This window comes from Pleurodeles waltl, chromosome 9 (genome assembly GCF_031143425.1).
Source record: "Pleurodeles waltl isolate 20211129_DDA chromosome 9, aPleWal1.hap1.20221129, whole genome shotgun sequence".
Classification (NCBI taxonomy): Eukaryota; Metazoa; Chordata; class Amphibia; order Caudata; family Salamandridae; genus Pleurodeles; species Pleurodeles waltl.
Window position 1 is genome coordinate 433714004 of NC_090448.1, and position 23123 is coordinate 433737126.

The window sequence follows — 23123 nt, forward strand, 5'->3', positions numbered from 1 at the left end:
CTGTGCCATGCTTGAGACCATAGACCCCACCAGACACCAAACCTCCACAAAAAAGTGAGGGTCATCCACATTTGGCCATGTGTCAAGGTCAGAATCATAGGAAGCCCCTGTAGCATACCTGCCAGAATAACAACCCTGCCCTGTGTACCGCACAACACCTGGGGTGTGCACCATGGCAGCCCTTTTCAGAAAAATATAGTAATGCCTTGTGCATAATTAAACTAGTGGGAGCCATGAGTCTCAGCAATCCATCCGGCACGTAGATGGGAATGGCTTGATTCAGTCAGGTGTAGTTCCTGCATCAGGCAAATGTGAATTTGATGTTTCTTCAGGTAAGCAAAAACAAGCCAAGTTTTGAGCTGATCATTAAGCCCCCACACATTTCAGGCCAGACACTTAGTAATGGTCATTTAGGATCACGGGGGTGTATGTTTGCCATCTACAAATTCCACTCAAAGAGCAGGTGTACCAATAGCAATTGAAGCCAGCATGACTAGAAAAAAGGAGACAATTTGATTGCAAAGGCCCAGCCAGCTCTTGCACTGCAATTCAGCATCTCTGTGGCTTCAACTCCAAAACGGGGGATCAAATCATGGTGGTGTGCCATCAGGAACAGCAGCGATAGCAAAGGCAGATTGGATTGCCAGCTAAATAATGGATTGTGCTTCCCGGCCTACCTAACACCACCCTCCCTCCCAAGTTAGGCTTAACTTAGAGGCAATGTGTAAAGTATTTGTGCAGCACAGAAACATTATTAAAGTAAAAACACAACACCTGAAAAATCCCCCCAAACTTACTTTTCAAAGGACCAACGATGAACATCTAATCCTGCAAGACCGGGCCAAACTGAAAAGTATAGCATATAGCAATGGAGCAAGAGTTGAATACAAGTAGATTCAGTCCAGTTGGTGCTAACCTTGGAACTTAGAACAAATTTCAACAAAACGTTTGAGAGAATGTAGAAGTTCAGTGGGGCAAGCCTGCAGGTGGTGTCCGAGGAGTAGGAGGCATCATCATTGGGGAGCCACTGGACAAAGTGGTGGTGAAGATTTCTCCGCTCAGACTAAGGACCTGATCTAGAGCTTGGCAGATGGGGTTACTCCATCACACACATAACGGATATCCTGTCTGCCGTATTAAGATTCCATTATATCCTAGGGGAAACATAATATGACGGACGGGATATCTGTTACATTTGTGACGGAGTAAAGGTCCACAAAACTCTAAATCAGGACCTAAGTCTCTTTTTTGAAAGTTGAAAATCTCCAGCAGGACTAGGCTGAGAGGGTGTACCCTATGAAGGCTCCACAAGTCTGGATACCACTTCTGCTAAGGACAACTGAGCAGGATTGTCTGCCTTGGAGAAGAATGTAGTGTGAGCTTGAGCAAAGTCAGGTCAGCAACAAATGCCCCCAGGGCAAACAGACAAGCAAGTTAGTCCCTGTCTCCTCTGGGTTCTCAGAGCAGTTTTTAGCCTGAGGTACTGTCAAGTCCTTTGTGTGAAGGCAGGGCACAACTTATTGATTTTTCGTGCCGATGACAGCCCATCTAGGTACATCTAAACCTCTGTTGTGTGGCTATCGGGAAATAATATACTAAGACCAACTTCCAACTAAACCTAGTCATATCACCCAGGAATAGGCTGCAGACACCAAATAGCCAGGGCAGGCAAATGTCAACTTTCTAAAAGTGACATTTTCAAAGTTGTCACTTAAAATCTGACTTTACAATTGACGAAGGTTTGAAGTTACAAATTCTGAGACACGAAACATGGATTCACTACCTGTTTCCAATCAAGCGTTAGCACTTATTAAATGTAATAAGGCAACCCAATGTTATCTTATGGAAGAGGTAGGCCTCACAGTACTTAAGAACAACTGTGTGAGTTTTTCACTAACAGGACATGTAAAACTTAAACGTATGTCCAACCTTTTAACTACAATGCACCTTGTCCTCTGGGCTGCCTAGGACCTACCATAGGGGTGATATATATGCAATGAAAGGGGAGTGTAAAGCATGGCAAAAGGGGTTATGTTTCCAAGTCAAATTGGTGGTAACAACTGCATTTAGACTGCAGTAACATGGGACATGCAGACACACTAGTAGTATTAAATGTACAGGCCCTGGGTGTATGGTATGCAGCTTTACTAGAGACTTATAAATACATTAAATAGGCTTATCATGAGTAAGCCAACTAAACCATGTTTTAGGATGTGAACACAAGCACTTTAGCACTGATTAGCAGAGGTAAAGTGCACAGAGTCCTCAGGCCAACACAAATGAATTCAGTAAAAATAGGAGGGGTGAAGATAAAGATTTTGGGGATGACCCAGCAGAGAGGGCCAAGTTCACATATAACCTTTGTGAAATTGTGAGATTCCTACTAAATAAACATTTCTGATAACGTGAGTACCCATTCCTCGTGGGAGTGTACCTTGCACAAACAAATCCTGCAAGAGACCAATATACGAGTGGCTGGAGGAGAAAATCTCTATCAGTAAAACATTTTCCTCTCAAACCACTCTCCAATGTGTAAAAATCATGTGGAAATGTAATCCTGAAACATTTGGCATGTCTTGCAATAAAAAAAATGGAGAATTGCATAAGATCTCAAGTACTGTGGTTTAACTGCATTTAGGCCCTTATTGTAAGATTAGTGGCAAATGCCGCATACCGCCACGACGACGGCCACCAACATACCGCTGACCTGGCTACCGACCGTCCACCGAATTATGACCGTAGCTGGCATTCCACCTGAAGACTGGCGGAATTCCGGCTACGGTCATGGCAGCGGATGGCAGTAAGATGGCGCTTCTGACGGCAGCAGGGCCACGCCAGCAGAACGCCACCGACCGTATCATGAGCCATGATACAGCTTGGCGGTGTTTTGCTGGTGGATGCTGCTGCTGGCAGCAGCACCGCTTCCCGTCTCCTGCCGGAAGACCCCCTGCAAGCAGGTAAGTCGGGTTCTCCGACAGTAGAGGGGGGATGGGGGAGTTGTGTGTATGTGTGGGGTGTGTGTGACTGTGTTTGAATGCGTGCATGCATGTGTAATCAGTTTGTGCATGAATGGGTGTCTGTGTACGTGCATGTTGTGTTGTGTGATTGCATGTGTGCCTGGATGTATGTTAGTGAGTGTTGCTGTGAGTGTGTATGAATGAATGCATGCGTGTGTGAATGTGGGAATGTGTGTGTGTATGTATGTGCATGTATGTGTGTATATGTCAGAGGGGTCGGAAGGGGTAATGGGAGGGTGGGGAAGGTCTCTGGAGTGGGTGTAGGAGGCTGGACTGGCTTGTAGTGAGTACCAAGGGGTACTTACACCTTGCACCAGGCCCAGGTATCCCTTATTAGTGTAGAGGGGTGTCTAGCAGCTTAGGCTGATAGAAAAGGTAGCTTAGCAGAGCAGCTTAGGCTAAACTAGGAGACGAGTGAAGCTTCTACAGTACCACTAGTGTCATATGCACAATATCATAAGAAAACACAATACACAGATATACTAAAAATAAAGGTACTTTATTTTTATGACAATATGCCAATGTATCTCAGTGAGTACCCTCAGTATGAAGATAGCAAATATACACAAGATATATGTACACAATACCAAAATGTGCAGTAATAGCAATAGAAAACAGTGCAAACAATGTATAGTCACAATAGAATGCAATGGGGGCACATAGTGATAGGGGCAACACAAACCATATACTCTAGAAGTGGAATGCGAACCACGAATGGAGCCCAAACCTATGTGACCTCGTAGAGGGTCGCTGGGACTGTAAGGAAACAGTGAGGGTTAGAAAAATAGCCCACCCCAAGACCCTGAAAAGTAGGTGTAAAGTGCACCTAAGTTCCCCAAAGAGCACAGAAGCCGTGATAGGGAATTCTGCAGGAAAGACCAACACCAGCAATGCAACAACGATGGATTTCTAGACGAGAGTACCTGTGGAACAAGGGGACCATGTCCAAAAGTCACGATCAATTCGGGAGTGGGCAGATGCCCAGGAAATGCCAGCTGTGGGTGCAAAGAAGCTGCCACCGGATGGTAGAAGCTGTGGATTCTGCATGAACGACAAGGGCTAGAAACTTCCCCTTTGGAGGATGGATGTCCCACATCGTGAAGAGTTGTGCAGAGGTATTTCCGTGCAGAAAGACCACAAACAAGCCTTGCTAGCTGCAAGGGTTGCGGTTAGGGTTTTTGGATGCTGCTGTGGCCCAGGAGGGACCAGGATGTCGCCAATTGCGTGAGAAGACAGAGGGGGCGTCCAGCAAGAAAAAGAGCCCACTCAGAAGCAAGCAGCACCCGGAGAAGTGCCAGAACAGGCAATACGAAGTGGAGTGAACTGGAGCTCACCCGAAGTCACACAAGAGGGTCCCACGACGCCGGAGGACAACTCAGGAGGTCGTGCACTGCAGGTTAGAGTGCCGGGGACCCAGGCTTGGCTGTGCACAAAGGAAATCCTGGAAGAGTGCACAGGAGCCAGAGTAGCTGCAAAACACGCGGTTCCCAGCAATGCAGTCTAGCGTGGGGAGGCAAGGACTTACCTCCACCAAACTTGGACTGAAGAGTCACTGGACTGTGGGATTCACTTGGACAGAGCTGCTGAGTTCAAAGGATCTTGCTCGTCGTGCTGAGAGGAGACCCAGAGGACCGGTGATACAGTTCTTTGGTGCCTGCCGTTGCAGGGGGAAGATTCCATCGACCCACAGGAGATTTCTTCGGAGCTTCTAGTGCAGAGAGGAGGCAGACTACCCCCACAGCATGCACCACCAGGAAAACAGTCGAGAAGGCGCAGGATCAGCGTTACAAGGTCGCAGTAGTCGTCTTTGCTACTTTGTTGCAGTTTTGCAGGCTTCCAGCGCGGTCAGTAGTCGATTCCTTGGCAGAAGGTGAAGAGAGAGATGCAGAGGAACTCTGATGAGCTCTTGCATTCGTTATCTAAAGAATTCCCCAAAGCAGAGACCCTAAATAGCCAGAAAAGGAGGTTTGGCTACCTAGGAGAGAGGATAGGTTAGCAACACCTGAAGGAGCCTATCAAAAGGAGTCTCTGATGTCACCTGCTGGCACTGGCCACTCAGAGCAGTCCAGTGTGCCAGCAGCACCTCTGTTTCCAAGATGGCAGAGGTCTGGAGCACACTGGAGGAGCTCTGGGCACCTCCCAGGGGAGGTGCAGGTCAGGGGAGTGGTTACTCCCCTTTCCTTTGTCCAGTTTCGCGCCAGAGCAGGGCTGAGGGATCCCTGAACCGGTGCAGACTGGCTTATGCAGAGATGGGCACCATCTGTGCCCATCAAAGCATTTCCAGAGGCTGGGGGAGGCTACTCCTCCCCAGCTCTGACACCTTTTTCCAAGGGGAGAGGGTGTAACACCCTCTCTCTGAGGAAGTCCTTTGTTCTGCCTTCCTGGGCCAAGCCTGGCTGGACCCCAGGAGGGCAGAAACCTGTCTGAGGGGTTGGCAGCAGCAGCAGCTGCAGTGAAACCCCGGGAAAGGTAGTTTGTCAGTACCCGGGTCTGAGCTAGAGACTCGGGGGATCATGGAATTGTCTCCCCAATGCCAGAATGGCATTGGGGTAACAATTCCATGATCCTAGACATGTTACATGGCCATGTTCGGAGTTACCATTGTGATGCTACACATATGTCGTGACATATGTATAGTGCACGCGTGTAATGGTGTCCCCGCACTCACAAAGTCCAGGGAATTTTCCCTGAACAATGTGGGAGCACCTTGGCTAGTGCCAGGGTGCCCACACACTAAGTAACTTAGCACCCAACCTTTACCAGATAAGGGTTAGACATATAGGTGAATTATAAGGTACTTAAGTGCAGTGGTAAATGGCTGTGAAATAACGTGGACGTTATTTCACTCAGGCTGCATTGGCAGACCTGTGTAAGAATTGTCAGATCTCCCTATGGGTGGCACAAGAAATGCTGCAGCCCATAGGGATCTCCTGGAACCCCAATACCCTGGGTACCTCAGTACCATATACTAGGGAATTATAAGGGTGTTCCAGTATGCCAATGTAAATTGGTGAAATTGGTTACTAGCCTGTTAGTGACAATTTGGACAGAGAGAGCATAACCACTGAGGTTCTGGTTAGCAGAGCCTCAGTGAGACAGTTAGGCATCACACAGGGAACACATACATATAGGTCACAAACTTATGAGCACTGGGGTCCTGGCTAGCAGGGTCCCAGTGACACATAACAAACATACTGAAAACATAGGGATTTCACTATGAGCACTGGGCCCTGGCTGGCAGGATCCCAGTGAGACAGTGAAAAACACCCTGACATACACTCACAAACAGGCCAAAAGTGGGGGTAACAAGGCTAGAAAGAGGCTACTTTCTCACACAACCCCCCCCCCCCCAAACGAAGAACAATAGGGCTAACCTTGGCCAGTTGAGACTTTATTGTCTAAGTGGTGATAAGTAGAGAGTAGCTCTGCAATAGACTGGTTACTCCCTTTATCATCCACTATATGGTTACTTCCCTTGGGGGATGTAAACCACCCAGGTTTGAAGTTTTTTAGCTATGCAACAATGTGAAGATATATTTTCAGAGTTTCTATCAGTAAGTTTTAGTTTAGAGCAGTGGGAATTGTCCACTGAACCTATCTGTAGTGATGAAAATGCCAGACAGGGATGCTGTCTCAGTAAAGCCATAGCTGGGCAAAAACTTTGTCCATATGGCTGGAAGAGAGAACAGGGATGCTGTTTCTCTTGAGCTGGACCAGGGCAGGGATGCTGTCCTATGAACTCCACACTAGGGCAGGGATGCTGTCCTAAGTGTTGTGAGGCAGTGCAGGGTTTCTGCACTAAAGTTTCTCTGGGAGGGTTGGAGGGATGCTCCATGTTAACTAAAATGGTGCTCTTTTTCTCACCAATGTTAGTTATTCCACAGAGAGGTACTTCCACCTCAGGGAGTACAGCTATGCCAGCTGATGATTCCCTTGGAACAGGTGCCACCCCAGGAGAGGTTTCTCCCACCACAGGATTGGTGTCCTGAATGACAGGGTGGTTAGGGGATACAGTGATACCCTTTTTACCTGTTGTTGGAGAGGGATCCTGAGTTTTCAGGCCTTCTCTCCTTTGCTTTTTCATTTCTGTAGAAATGAGAGGGAACAACTCCTCAGGGATACCCAGCATGGCTGCATGGGTATAAAACTCTATACCAGCCCAACCTGAGGCCTCTAGGTCATTACCTAAGAGACAGTCTACAGGTAAGATAGGTGACACTACCACCTGCTTAGGGCCAGTAACTCCACCCCAACTAAGCTGAACTATAGCTAAGGGAAGAAACTTAGTGGAGTTATGGACATCAATAATCTTGTACTGTTGTCCAATGATGTGTTGTTCAGGAGCCACCAGGTTGTCAGTCACCAAAGTCATACTGGCACCTGTGTCCCTGTAGGCCTGAGCCTCAACACCATTTATTAAAACTGTCTGCCTGTACTTATCCATTGTAAGGGGACAAGCAGCCAGTGTGGCAAGGCCAATGCCACTAGGTGTGACAGAAACTGTCTTGGGATTGACTACCCCAGTTTCTATGATGGACCCATAAGTGAACCCAACTACACCCTTAGTTTGACTGTTGCCAGCAGTCCCACCACTATTACCACTAATACTAGGGGCACTAGAGCTTGATATATCAGTGGTGGTAGGCTCAGGGGGTTTACCTGGACAGGACTTATCCCCAGGCCTATGACCTCTGTTTTTACACACAAAGCACCAAGGCTTTTTAATGTGTGTGGGTTGAGAAGAAGAGGAAGAATTTGTTTTATCCCCACCCCCTGAAGAGTGTTTAAGGTTTGAAGAAGGATCTTTGGTTTTACCCTTATCCCCATGCTTATCTTGAGATTTCTCACCATCTTTCTTCTTGCCATCCTTGTCACCCCCTGTATGAACTTTTCTGTTCACCCTTGTTCTGACCCATTTGTCTGCCTTCTTTCCCAATTCTTGGGGAGAGGTCAGACCAGAGTCTACCAGGTACTGGTGCAACAAATCAGACACACAATTATTAAGAATATGCTCTCTCAGGATTAAGTTATACAGGCTTTCATAGTCAGACACTTTACTGCCATGTAACCACCACTCCAATGCCTTCACTGAATGGTCAACAAAGTCTACCCATTCTTGTGAAGACTACTTTTTGGTTTCTCTGAACTTCATCCTGTACTGTTCAGTGGTTAAGCCATAACCATCTAGGAGTGCATTCTTAAGAACTGAAAGATTATTGCCATCACTTTCTTTAACAGTAAGGAGCCTATCCCTACCATTTCCACTGAAAGATAGCCATAGGATAGCAGCCCACTGCCTTTGAGGGACCTCCTGTACAACACAGGCCCTCTCAAGTGCAGCAAACCACTTGTTAATGTCATTCCCCTCCTTGTAAGGGGGAACTATCTTGTGCAGATTCCTAGAATCATGCTCTTTTGCAGGATGACTATTTGGAATACTGCTGCTGCCACCATGGGGCCCTAACCCCAACCTCTGTCTTTCTTTTTCTAAATCAAAGGACTGCCTATCTAAATCCAGCTGTTGCTTCTTGAGCTTCAGCCTGGATTGTTCCACTCTCAATCTATTGAGCTCCCTTTCTAACACTCTGTCATCAGGGTGGGTGGGTTGGGCATGTCTTGATACAGAAGAATGGTGAGAATGAACAGAGGGAGACCTGGCCCTAACAGATGGCACTCTAACATTCTGGCCTACAGAAGTAACACTTCTACTGCGATGAGAAGCAACACTATTACTGTGATGTGAATTTACATCAGTACCAGCTTCGCTAGGTGGCCTGCTAAGGGGCAGGTTGGAAAGATTCCCTCCCAAATCTTTTGCTAGGGGTGCCCCAGGATCAGATTGGGAACCATCAGCTAATTTCTCACCAGAAGTGCCAACTAAGGTATTATCTTGTTCAATGAGCATATTAACTAACAGTTGTTTTGAGAGATTCTTCCCTACCCCTAAACCTCTATCTATGCAGAGACTCCTTGCTTCCTTCCAGCTAAGGTTGTCATAAGCTATGCTGGCCAGATCAAGTGTTTGGCCTGTACCAGACATGATAGACAAGAGGTTAAGGGACAGAAAAAGAAAGAAAAAGTTTCAGAACTTTTTAAAGAACAGAAAAAAAACTTTTAAAACTTTTTAAGAACTTTTTGAAAGTTTAGAGGTACTTTTCAACACTTAGCAAAGAAGTGAGAGAAGAAAAGCAAAACTTTTTGGTTAGGTGTACATACACTGAACTTGTTTTGTATATTTTTCTCTTATGAAAAGTACAATATGAAAAAGTGGTAAGTATTTGCAAGTACTTATCCCACCGTTGCACAACCAATGTAGGAGGCTGGACTGGCTTGTAGTGAGTACCAAGGGGTACTTACACCTTGCACCAGGCCCAGGTATCCCTTATTAGTGTAGAGGGGTGTCTAGCAGATTAGGCTAATAGAAAAGGTAGCTTAGCAGAGCAGTTTAGGCTGAACTAGGAGACAAGTGAAGCTCCTACAGTACCACTAGTGTCATATGCACAATATCATAAGAAAACACAATACACAGATATACTAAAAATAAAGGTACTTTATTTTTATGACAATATGCCAAAGTATCTCAGTGAGTACCCTCAGTATGAGGATAGCAAATATATACAAGATATATGTACACAATACCAAAATGTGCAGTAATAGCAATAGAAAACAGTACAAACAATGTATAGTCACAAGAGAATGCAATGGGGCACATAGGGATAGGGGCAACACAAACCATATACTCTAGAAGTGGAATGCGAACCACGAATGGACCCCAAACCTATGTGACCTCGTAGAGGGTCGCGGGGACTGTAAGGAAACAGTGAGGGTTAGAAAAATAGCCCACCCCAAGACCCTGAAAAGTGGGTGCAAAGTGCACCTAAGTTCCCCAAAGAGCACAGAAGTCATGATAGGGGAATTCTGCAGGAAAGACCAACACCAGCAATGCAACAACAATGGATTTCCAGACGAGAGTATCTGTGGAACAAGGGGACCAAGTCCAAAAGTCACGACCAAGTCGGGAGTGGGCAGATGCCCAGGAAATGCCAGCTGTGGGTGCAAAGAAGCTGCCACCGGATGGTAGAAGCTGTGAATTCTGCAAGAACGACAAGGGCTAGAAACTTTCCCTTTGGAGGATGGATGTCCCACGTCGTGAAGAGTCGTGCAGAGGTGTTTCCGTGCAGAAAGACCGCAAACAAGCCTTGCTAGCTGCAAGGGTCGCGGTTAGGATTTTTGGATGCTGCTGTGGCCCAGGAGGGACCAGGATGTCGCCAATTGCGTGAGGAGACAGAGGGGGCGTCCAGCAAGACAAAGAGCCCACTCAGAAGCAAGCAGCACCCGCAGAAGTGCCGGAAAAGGCACAACAAAGTGGAGTGAACCGGAGCTCACCCGAAGTCACACAAGAGGGTCCCACGACGCCGGAGGACAACTCAGGAGGTCGTGCACTGCAGGTTACAGTGCCGGGGACCCAGGCTTGGCTGTGCACAAAGGAAATCCTGGAAGAGTGCACAGGAGCCGGAGTAGCTGCAAAACACGCGGTTCCCAGCAATGCAGTCTAGCGTGGGGACGCAAGGACTTACCTCCACCAAACTTGGACTGAATAGTCACTGGACTGTGGGAGTCACTTGGACAGAGTTGCTGAGTTCAAGGGACCTCGCTCGTCGTGCTGAGAGGAGACCCAGAGGACCGGTGATGCAGTTCTTTGGTGCCTGCGGTTGCAGGGGGAAGATTCCGTCGACCCACGGGAGATTTCTTCGGAGCTTCTAGTGCAGAGAGGAGGCAGACTACCCCCACAGCATGCACCACCAGGAAAACAGTCGTGAAGGCGGCAGGATCAGCGTTACAAGGTCGCAGTAGTCGTCTTTGCTACTTTGTTGCAGTTTTGCAGGCTTCCAGTGCGGTCAGCAGTCGATTCCTTGGCAGAAGGTGAAGAGAGAGATGCAGAGGAACTCTGATGAGCTCTTGCATTCGTTATCTAAGGAATTCCCCAAAGCAGAGACCCTAAATAGCCAGAAAAGGAGGTTTGGCTACCTAGGAGAGAGGATAAGCTAGCAACACCTGAAGGAGCCTATCAGAAGGAGTCTCTGACGTCACCTGCTGGCACTGGTCACTCAGAGCAGTCCAGTGTGCCAGCAGCACCTCTGTTTCCAAGATGGCAGAGGTCTGGAGCACACTGGAGGAGCTCTGGGCACCTCCCAGGGGAGGTGCAGGTCAGGGGAGTGGTCACTCCCCTTTCCTTTGTCCAGTTTCGCGCCAGAGCAGGGCTGAGGTATCCCAGAACCGGTGCAGACTGGCTTATGCAGAGATGGGCACCATCTGTGCCCATCAAAGCATTTCCAGAGGCTGGGGGAGGCTACTCCTCCCCTGCCCTGACACCTTTTTCCAAAGGGAGAGGGTGTAACACCCTCTCTCTGAGGAAGTCCTTTGTTCTGCCATCCTGGGACAAGCCTGGCTGGACCCCAGGAGGGCAGAAACCTGTCTGAGGGGTTGGCAGCAGCAGCAGCTGCAGTGAAACCCCGGGAAAGGTAGTTTGGCAGTACCCGGGTCTGAGGTAGAGACTCGGGGGATCATGGAATTGTCTCCCCAATGCCAGAATGGCATTGGGGTGACAATTCCATGATCCTAGATATGTTACATGGCCATGTTAGGAGTTACCATTGTGACGCTACACATATGTCGTGACATATGTATAGTGCACGCATGTAATGGTGTCCCCGCACTCACAAAGTCCGGGGAATTTGCCCTGAACAATGTGGGAGCACCTTGGCTAGTGCCAGGGTGCCCACACACTAAGTAACTTAGCAACCAACCTTTACCAGGTAAGGGTTAGACATATAGGTGACTTATAAGTTACTTAAGTGCAGTGGTAAATGGCTGTGAAATAACGTGGACGTTATTTCACTCAGGCTGCACTGGCAGGCCTATGTAAGAATTGCCAGATCTCCCTATGGGTGGCACAAGAAATGCTGCAGCCCATAGGGATCTCCTGGAACCCCAATACCCTGGGTACCTCAGTACCATATACTAGGGAATTATAAGGGTGTTCCAGTATGCCAATGTAAATTGGTGAAGTTGGTCACTAGCCTGTTAGTGACAATTTGGACAGAGAGAGCATAACCAGTGAGGTTCTGGTTAGCAGAGCCTCAGTGAGACAGTTAGGCATCACACAGGGAACACATACATATAGGTCACAAACTTATGAGCACTGGTGCCCTGGCTAGCAGGGTCCCAGTGGCACATAACAAACATACTGAAAACATAGGGTTTTCACTATGAGCACTGGGCCCTGGCTGGCAGGATCCCAGTGAGACAGTGAAAAACACCCTGACATACACTCACAAACAGGCCAAAAGTGGGGGGTAACAAGGCTAGAAAGAGGCTACTTTCTCACAGTGGGGGAGGGGAGCGGGGGAGACCCCTATCAGTGCCAGGGAAGGAATTCTCTGGCACTGATAGTGCCTACCGCCATGGTTTTTGTGGCAGTACAGAAACCATCGAAACCATGTCGGTGGGCTGGGTCAAAATGCCATGGGCGGCCTAGTGAGTACAGTCTCCAGGCCGGCGGTCGTTAACTCCGTGGCGGTTGGTGTGTTAACTAGTCGGTTTGGCTTTGGCCAAACTGCCAATGTCATAATAGTGGGGGTATGTACCGCCAGCCTGTTGGTGATATTACCGCCACTATTACACCGACCGCCAGGGTCATAATAACCCCCTTAGTTCCTTCATGCTGCGACATAGTAGCTCTCTTCAAGTAGACAAAACCCCATAAGTAGTGGCTAACCTCTTGCTATGTCTACACCAAAAGGAGTCACAGTTCATGACAATTGCTATTCATTTGAGCATTCACTTTACATAACAAAAAGAAGCTGGGACTTTTGCAATGGTATCTGTGGGAGGAAGTTAAAAATACAAGTTCACACGTCAGCACTTATTTGAAGTTTGGAACTTAGGCCTTAAATGTTCTTGTATGGTGGGGGTACGAGTTATAGTTACCCTAGGGCACAAGTTATAGGTTCTTGAGATAAATATAACTGTAACTTCTGAATGTCTATGGTTTTTGTAAAATCTGTACCTATCTCTATATACAGGATCCATGCCTACTGACAGACTGTTTGCTGTAGGCCTGTTTTCATCCCTCTCAATAGTTAAAAATGTGTTGTTGACTTTAACATGTAACAGAAACTTAGAAGCGGATTCTGAGATATGAAGGAGGAGCGCAAGCAATGCTATGACAGAGTCAAAGCCATCATATTTATCAAGAAACCTTGTTATGATTTATAGAAGCACGAGCACCACAAATCTAGCCTGTTGTGTACTTGCAGGTTCAAAGCCAGCAAACTAGAGGGGAAGGTTTACATAGAGGGGTGGTCCAAAGCTGTGCATTTGGAGTCATTGTAAGAGGTGAGGTTTGCAGTGCTTAGTACAAGAAAGCATGCTTAAGTGGTAATAGGCAAATATAAGTTGTTAAGTGTGGGCAAAATACTAACTGTACTCAAAAAGAACAGCAAACAAACAGAATTACAAAAACCTATTTCTTCACTAATGGCAGTTAGAGATAAAAGATAACAGTTGCTACAACTAGTGGGGTAATTAAATGATTCATAATTGGGGAAATTGCATCTTTTTTCTCCTTTCAGTATTTCTGTGTCAGTTAATTTCCTAAGTGACATCTTAACTCTAAATCTAGCTAGTAAATATTTTGCCTTTACCTACCCATAGAAAAGGTTCATGAAGAGATTGATAGTGTTATTGGTCGGGACCGCCAGCCCAGCATGGAAGATAGAACCAAGATGCCCTACACAGAAGCTGTGATCTATGAGATTCAACGCTACGCGGACATCGTACCCATGAGCGTGCCTCATACTGTGACTCGGGATATCAAGTTCAGAGGCTATGACCTTCCCGAGGTGAGGTTTTGTTTGTTAGTATTAAATATAAGTAATAGACATGATATTTGTTGCCATGCCATTGAAACACATTCAATGTGAATCTGACACAGTGAAGATGATGCCCTAATTTCAAGTTCTCCTCTAGGACAGCATTTCTTGCAGATTGTAAAGGGCACAGTGCCTATTTTCCAGAAATGGATCTGGCTAAGTTCAACTTTCAACTTTTCAACATAGTCCCTGCAGTTCTATCTCATAGAGCATCATTGAGCACAATTTATCCTGAAACATTAGGACATGAGCTGTGGCCATTTGGGTACCACGCTTTAGCCCAGTAATTGGATTCTCTGACCTGTTTGGTGTGAAGGAGAATCCCTGGTAGATTACACTTGAATGTTAACCAGTATCGTCCAAGACTTCTTGTTCGCCAGAACATAATTATAAATGTAATTTTATGTCAGAATATCAATGACATAAATAATGTTTGATATAAATATTAGGGCCTAAATATAGTTTACAAAAATGTTGATCCAATTGGAGTACATTTTATATTAACTTCAGTGTTGTAGTCTTTTTGTAAAGGAAATTTAAAAACTATGGGCCCGATTCACTAAGATAAAGTTAGACCAAAAGTCTACATTTAGACCTAAAGTCTAACTTTACACCTGAAGTCTAACTTTACATCTGAGTCTAACTTTACACCTGAAATCTATGTTTGGACCTGAAGTATAAGTTTAGACCAAAAGTCTAACTTACACCAAAAAAACAACTTTACTACTTTTTGGTATTCACAAAGGTAAGTTACTGCTAGTAACTTTACTCCTAGTAATTTTACTAGTAGTTCATTTTCTACTTGCAGGTTTACTAGTAGTAATGTTACTAATAGTAACTGTTGGAATTTTCCCTTTTTGCAGGGTCATCCCCAATCTTTTTGCCTCCTGCCGCCTATTGTTTCTGACCTCTTGCTGTTGGTTTTTAAACTCTGAGCACTTTAACACTGCTAACCAGTGCTAAAGTGCATATGGTTTCTGTGTAAATAGTATTGTTGATTGGTTTTTCCATGATTGGCATATTTGATTTACTAGTAAGTCCCTAGTAGAGTGCACTAGAGGTGCCCAGGGCCTGTAAATCAATTGGTACTAGTGGGCCTGCAGCACTGGTTGTGCCCCACATGTTAGTAGCCCTGTAATCATGTCTCAACAGTGTCTGTGTATGCAGTTTTAAACTGTAAATTTGACTTGGCAAGTGTACCCACTTGACAAGCCTAAACCTTCCCTTTTCTCACATGTCAAGCACCCCTAAGGTAGGCCATATGTAGCCCCAAGGGCAGGGTGCAGTGTATGGTTAAGGCAGGACATATAGTAATATGTCTTATATGTCCTGACAGTGAAATACTGCTAAATTCAGTTTTCACAGTTGCAAAGCCTACCCCTCTCATAGGTTAACATGGGGGCTACCTTTAAATATGATTAAAGTGTAGATTCCCTTTGGGAGCATATAGACATGTGGAGTCTGGGGCCTCTGAGCTCACAATTTAAAAATACATCTTTTAGCAAAGTTGATTTTGAGATTGTGTGTTTGAAAATGCCACTTTTGGAAAGTGAGCATTTGGTTGCTTAAACCATTTCTGTGACTATGCCTGTTTGTGGATTCCCTGTCTGGGTCAGTCTGACAGTTGGGGAGGGGAGGAGTGGACACTCACACCTGAAAGGGCTGTGCCTGCCCTCACACAATGCAGTCTCCAACCCCCTGGTGTCTGTGTGTGTCTGGGGTCTGGCCTGGGCAAGGCAGGATTTCACAAACAAGAGAGACTTGCTTTACTTTGAAGTAAGCCTACTTCAAAGGGCAAAAGGGTTATAAGAAGGGCACCCAAAACCACAGACTTTAGAGCACTTCTGGAAACCAAGAGGAACCTCTGCCTGGAGAAGAGCTGAAGAGCTAAGGAAGAAGAGCTGCCCTTCCTGTGACTGTGGTTTGTGGAGCTATCCTCCGGTTGCTGCTTCTGCCTGTGCTAGAGGACAAGGACTGGACTTTGTGTTGCCTTCCTTCTTGTGAAGAACTCTCCAAGGGCTTGATTCAGAGCTTGCCTCTTGTTGTTTGAAGTGTCAGGGACAGCAAAGACTTCTTTCTGCCAGCACCTGGAGCCTCTGCTGAGATTCCTACTCTGCCAAGTGGTGCCCATCCAGTTCCTGGGACCCTGAAAGGAGAAGCTGGCAGCCCAAGAGTGAGAAATTGATGCACCGACTGCTGTGCGGGGAAAAGATTGACTCTTATCTGCGGCTGAAAAATCGAAGTGCAGCCGGCCTCACGGCTGAAAATCAATGCGTGCCTGCAATGTGACCGGAAGATCAACAACCGTGGCTGGAGAAATGACATGCAGCATTGATGACGGAGGACGGTGAGATCGCAACCCGCGCTGCGTGGTTGTTGCATCATCGTGTGGCTGGATTTCTGACACAAACTCCGCTGGGCATGTAAAAATTACACAAGGCCTGCCCAGACCCGAGGGAGCGGTTCGAATAGACGCATCGCTTTCCTGCAGAGAAGAAATGGTGCACGCTGACTCGACTGAAGGAGAAACGACGCAAGGTCTCCCTCGTGAGTGATATTGACGCATCACAAGCCCTTTTTGACGCACACTCGGCGTGCAAGGTTATTTTTGACGCGCCCAAGGTACATTTCACCCTAACAGTGTTAGCCTTGTGTTTAAAATTACATGAAGACTCTTTTTGCATTTCTGTTTTTAACTTGACTTGTGTATTGTGGATTTTTGTCGTTTTGGTCTTTTTTTGTTTAGATAAATATTCTTTATTTTTCAAAACATGTGTTGTGTCACTTCGTAGTGTTTTCATTAAGTTACTGTGTGTGTTGGTACAAATACTTTACACCTAGCACTCTGAAGTTAAGCATACTGCTCGTGCCAAGTCACCAAGGGGGTAAGCAGGGTTTAGCTGAGGGTGATTCTCTTTTACCCGGACTAGAGTGAGAGTCCTTGCTTGGACAGGGGGGGTGAACTGACTGCCAACCAAAGACCCAATTCCTAACAGTAACCTTTCTAGTAGTAGCTTACCTTTGTGAATACCGAAAAGTAGTAAAGTTGAACATTTGGCCTAAGTTAGATTTTAGGTCTAAACCAGGTCTTCAGGTCTAAAGTTAGAATTTTGGTCTAAATTTAGACCAATTTGTAGATGGGATCCCATATTTTTGTCTGACGATATTCAAGCCACAATATTCTGGTACCATACCAATGCATTTATAGTATGCCTTCTTATTTTATTGGATGTGCTGCAACTTTCCACACAGCAATAATGAAAAGATGAAGGGCATTTGCAGTTGTGGCCCCCAGAAAGGAATATTATGCACATAAAAGTAATAGAATCCTGTTGCTCCCAATAACTAGTACATGGTCAAATGTTATACAAGGCTAGTAAAACAAGTTATAAGTGCATTGATCGTAAATGGATTGAATAGGGTGAAATCGAGTAGGCATGCTAGATTCCATTTGTCAGTGACCTGTTCCTTCATACCGTAGAACCTCTACCACTGAGTTGCAGTACAGGTCAGTAAGGACTGTTACCATATGGAAATCAATACAGTCCTCTCAAGGTCCTACTTGAATATGGCTTGATGCACACAACAGAATGCCAAGAAAGTTATGCTTCAGAAAGGCATCTTTGTCAAGTCATTGTCTGAATTACTGATTTAAATTTAAATGATGCACAATAGATAGCCATGATCTAAAGGCACCTTCTGTGAGTCCCTGGGTATTCTTTTGATACTGGAATGGGAATTTACCTTAAAAAACAAGAGACAAGAACCATCTGGCAAAACAGGAAATGGTTCATTTAATTAAACATTACTGCCAGGGGAGCAGTTATGGAACCGGGGTCTGAGGACTGTCTCTCATTGAACAGTGGATTGAAGCACATTTTATACATTTCTCTTGGTGCAATAACAGTTGTCAAGGAGTTGTAAATATAATTCCAGATAGGGAATGCAGGTGGGCCTCGACCTGGCGTGGGCACAATGTGGACCAAAAGGACGTGTCCAGTGTCCAGCCTGAGGGGCACGTGGTCACTGCATGTGCTGTGTGTGCAGTGTCCTGATTGGCAAAGGGGCACTAACTACATGTGGCAACTAACTTTATGATGTTTTGGGAATGCATGCGTCCCTCTAGCATGTGTGCTTTACTGGGGCCAAAATGCGGGGCTATTATAGTGTTGCTGCATATCTGTGGGATCTAATCTAACTTTTCCTGTTTGTGTGCTTGTCTGTCAGCTAAGTGTTATCCCACCTGTGACCTGTCAATCATTAACCTTCAGGCCTGGGTTGCAGAGCCTGCCAGACCATGTACCTATGTGCTGGGGACAGAGAGTTCATGACGGGGGAATCTACCAGTGGTGATGTGACTTTGTTTGTGTATGAGAGTGTATTGTTCCTGTAAAAAGATGTCATGTTTTGCGCATCATCACTGATTAATCCAAAATCAACATTCCCCCATCTAGTTGAATTTCTAACTACATCATCAAACCCACAAGTAATGACAGTCACAGTGTGGGTACTTTGTCATTCCACCTCCCTCACTACTTGTACCCTACCCAATTTTGGGACTGTGTTTTTACAGCAGGAAACACCCAAATGTAGGAAACCACAAAAAAACAGTACCACAACAAAAACAACAATGATGTGCACAAACCAGTCAGCCATTAGGGGACAGGAGAGCCAGTTTGTGAACCACTTTTGCTCAGGGCCCCTCACTCTTCACACATGTCCTTCTGTAGTCGGTGCAAAGCTTGAATGGCAAATGTCAAAGTTCCATTGTCCATGTCATTGCCAGATATAAAAGTACAGCAGGATGCAACAATCTTGGCACACACCCCACCTTCCATTGCAGTCATCAAGTCCAAGACATACCAATGTTGCATCACCATGAGGCGATTGGCTCTCAGTTCTTCCTTTATTGCATTAAAGCTGAGCTCAGTACTATTCATCATTTTGAGAATTCCCACTAAGTTATTTGCAACCAGTAGGCATTTGCTTTTGTCTGCAAGGTGAAGAAGGGCATGGACCTTCTCGCTCAAATGTGGGTGTAAGGTGAACAGTCTAAACTCCTCTGGAATATCCTTGTGCTGGGCCCAGCCACAATAATCAGCAGCTCGTCTCCTTTTAGCCTTCTCCAGGAATGACCAGGGTTGGGGTGTCTATGGTGATGCTAGCAGCCTACACCAGCAGAGGCTACACCATCCAAGAACAAGCTGGGTGTAAACAAACTTGCTGTGTTGCCAGTAGGTGTTCATCACCGTGGTGGCTCCCCATTGCATGTCCAGAATGTGCGGTATTGTGCCACAATTCTCGTTTGTGCCCACAGAATGGTTCATTTGCCTCTAAAACATAAAGAATAGAATGTGAGTTTCTGTACAATTAGGGGTAGCCTCTTCCCTTCTATCCACATGAACCAGTCTATCTCAGTGCCCTAGATCTCCTCACATGGGGTATATCCACTGTTGTTTAACCCTCGCCTACAAGATCCATTTCCCTTCATATCATCGAGGTTGATGGCCCTGCACTGAAACTCCATGTCTGCTGTCCATTTGTTATTAACAAAAACAGCCAAAGACATGCTAAAGGCCACCCTGGGACCACAGATGGAAGTGGCAGCGGATATATTTGTGCCTGGTTCGGTGATTTAGCTACCTCCAAGAATCTCTTCTCATGGATATCTTGGGGCTAAACAGTGACCTTTCCTATAACTCCCTTCCTGCACATCCTGTCTAGCTCAGTTTGGATGTCACTAGTCCCTGTAAGAAGGTACAGTGCTGTAAGATTGGTCTCATAGCGTGTCAGATTTACTACCACCCTATGGGGCTCCACTCTATTAGGCTATATTTTGGTCCTAATTCTACGCAGGTACAGATGGAGAAGGTGTGAGAAGACGATGATCCACTGTAGAGGTGGTGCACTTAATGGCTCAACTGCAGAACTGTCGGGCAAGCGCTGTGTTTAGTTTTTATAAAAGCAAAAACAACATTGCATATCTGTATGACGCGAGATAAGCTTTAAGAATTTCTGTGCTTTCCATGGATTTGGTGAGGCACCAGAGGGTGAGCCCAAATCGGGATGCCTGGTTCTGGAAGAAATTGATTATTTTTATAGACATTTTATTTGTATATGCCCTCGGGTCTCCCCCCTCTCCTTGCTTGACTAAGTGTATGTTTAAACAGTATGCTTTACTTATTGGTAGACCTGCTGTGGGGAGTGAGCATACTCCTGCATTCTAGTCTGTCCGGAGCTGTGATCGGCATTTTGGACTCTTTTTCCTCTCCCGGACAATGTATTTTTGGGCCTATGGTTCCCAGCAGCTGTTGGAAAGCCCTGAGGGTAAGGAGGAGGCAAAATATATCGCAGTATGGAGAGTCTGGAACAAGGCCAGGAACTTGACAGAGTTTGCCCATATTATGGGAATTGACTGGGGTGGCTAGATCTCCTGGTGAGCCTCCTGTCTACTGATTCGATGCCATGCGGTGCTCCGTTGGAACTCATGCATGCCCTGTGAGGGATATGTGGTCTTTGACACCCTGAGCGTATGGGAATCCTGGCTCCTGACACTTGAGGACAGCTTCATTTTGTAACAAAAATGGGACCCCCCCATTTGGCTGGGGGCCGTTGGAAGCACTATTGCTGCTCGGACTAAAAGGCACTTTGGTCCTGGGTGGGGGCCCAAAAATGGGGACCTTTAAACTTGTTAACAGGAACCCAACCCATTTATTTGTGCATTTAAGCAGTGGTTGGGGAGCCACCATGCCCCTCTTCGTCAGACTTCCCTCCCTCTGGTGTGTGGCTAGCCAGCCCCGCCCTGGGGGGCCAGCAGCAGAGTGGCGCCTAGGCTCTGGCAGGCACCCTAAATGGAAATCTTAGGTGAGGATTCCCGATCGACAGCCACACATCAGCCTGAGGTGGACTCTAGCTAGGGCACCTGGTCGCCAGTCACACGACAACCTTGAGTTTTCCTCAAATGCAAGTAAACAGTTTGAATCTCTGATATCTGCTTTGACTTTTATTGTAGTGAAGTTTTAAGGTGTGTATGAAATGTGTGTTTTGTATTGGGGTACTAAGGCTTACTGCACATTTTGGCTAGTGCGTTTGCATGAAAGCATTGTTTCCCCAAACAGCTACTCCTCCCTGCAGTGGCTGTGATTGTGGTCCATGTTGGGTTGGGTTCAGTGGCTGTGGCTGCTGATGCCATGCACTGGTCCAGCTACCTGACCCCTGCCGCGGCAGTGAACTGATTTTCATACAGCTGAATTTAAGGTGCGGTTAAGTTTCCCTGCGCCTCATTCTGTGGATGGGAGTTCTGCAGGGCCTGACCTCAACTCGTTGACTTCTGCATGTGGTGTACCTTTATTTGGCACCTGTCGGCCATGTGGCCCATCCTATGGCAGTAGTAGCATTGAATGGGGTTTAGTTGCTGCCAACCACCCTAGTTTCTATCACTGTAGCCATTTTGGAATCCTCGGGGTCTTGTGATGGAGTTCCTTTCATACTTGAGGGCGGTCTTCCTTAGCTTATGTTGGATCAACTTACCGTTGTCCCTCTGGGCCTGCTCCTGTTTCTCCTTCTCTTGTTTCCTTTTGTGGAAATGCAGCATGAACACCTGTCTCTCTCATCAGGGTTTAGTGTCTAACCCTACTACGCTGTCCAAACCGTTTTGTATTTCGGTGGGCAGACCCTTTTTGAGGAAGTTGTAAAAGAAGATGACTTGAGGGTCTGTATCTGTCCATGGCTGTCCTGTCTCCTGTCCCCACAATTCCCACGTCCTGTCTAGGAAGACTATTATGGTCTCTCCAGGTTTCATGGTTTCTGAAATCAACCCACCTACATCTGGGAAGTCAGGGAATATTTCCCTCAAGGCCATCAACATCTGGTTCTTGTATGAATTAAATGTGACCCTGTTGTGCTCTGAGTTTTTCAGCGTAACTGCTGGGATGCAGGCGTGTGCAAACACCCTGTTGGTCTGCTCACCGATAATGCTGCTCAGCAGACTCTTGACATCGCCCATCGCTAGAGTGATCCCCGAGGTATTCTTCTACAAGCATGTGATCCATTTCTAAGACCCATCCAACAACTGTGGCAGCTTGTCTCTTATCCCCTCCTTCTCCATCTTAGCCCATGGCATATAGAAGGTCCCTGACTTGCCCTTCTATAATAACAGGCATATCCTAATTTTGGACTTCTCCACTGGTTTTCCCTCTACCTAGCTTTCCCATCTCCGCAGACACTCCTGCATGTAAGGGAAGTTCTACTTGGGATCGCCCCCTCCGTGCTGGATGCAGTCTTCTGCAGTCTCTATGTCCTCCAGTTTGAAGGATCCCTCCTCTGGCCAGGGCATATCATCACCGATCACTACTCTTGGTCCAGCAGGCTATTAGCTGGCAAAAAGGTCAGGCAAACATTTTGCCTTCCTCCTGAGCAATTATGTCCCTTGGGGTTGTTTACCCATTCTGTATATTCGGGGGGAGCAGCGGACGTCTTCAGTGCTGCTCTCTTCGCGTGCACAAGTCCTCCTGTGTCCAATCTGGGTTTGCACCAGGCTGCTTTGACACCTAATTTCCTGGTCAGCCCCTCTCCTTCACCAGCACACAGGCCAGGCACGACCCCAGTCAAAAACTTCCCTTTCAACTCTATTTTGGTTCTTCTCTGACTGGGGATCTGTACCCCCCACCTTACTCAGGTTGAGGACATGCTACTCTACTCTCTCATTGAACTTCCAGGGAGCCAGCTCTATCACTTTCTCTCATCAGTTCATGCTTTTCCTCTGACTCGCATCTGGAACGCCTCCTTCCCTCAGAGCTATGTGCTCTCCTTCCAAGCTGGGACCTACTCTCATACTCGCTCTCCATGGTTTCCTCGGCTACCTGAGTGTACCCTGTTTCTCCCTCTTCACTGCCAGGTCTAGGAGGACTGGGACCTCTTCTCTCACTCCTGCTAGCAATAGCGCTGTCCTAAACTGCTATGAATCTCCCTTTCACCCAGGTTAGCTCCTCAGGACCAGCGAGATTGGGTGTTCTCCGTGCAGAGGAGGCCCAGTCAATGGACCACAATGCTTCCACAAAGCTTCCGGGTGCTCTACTGCTGGACTAAGGTGGTGCAGGGAGTATTGATGCCTGTTAACCTGTTGGTCCACCATGCCTAGACTTAACAGCCTGCTGTTCGGTATGAGCCCCTT

The 23123-nt window shown here is 46.6% G+C and overlaps 1 protein-coding gene across 1 annotated transcript in view; it reads left to right on the top strand.

The window, feature by feature from the left end:
• The window catches only part of LOC138259480 (cytochrome P450 2F2-like), a 286557-nt gene that overhangs the window by 241093 nt on the left and 22341 nt on the right, over nucleotides 1–23123 (top strand). Inside the window, exon 7 of the mRNA XM_069207250.1 lies at nucleotides 13734–13921. Coding sequence (XP_069063351.1) covers nucleotides 13734–13921 — 188 coding nt within the window. The remainder of the gene's footprint in view (nucleotides 1–13733; nucleotides 13922–23123) is intronic.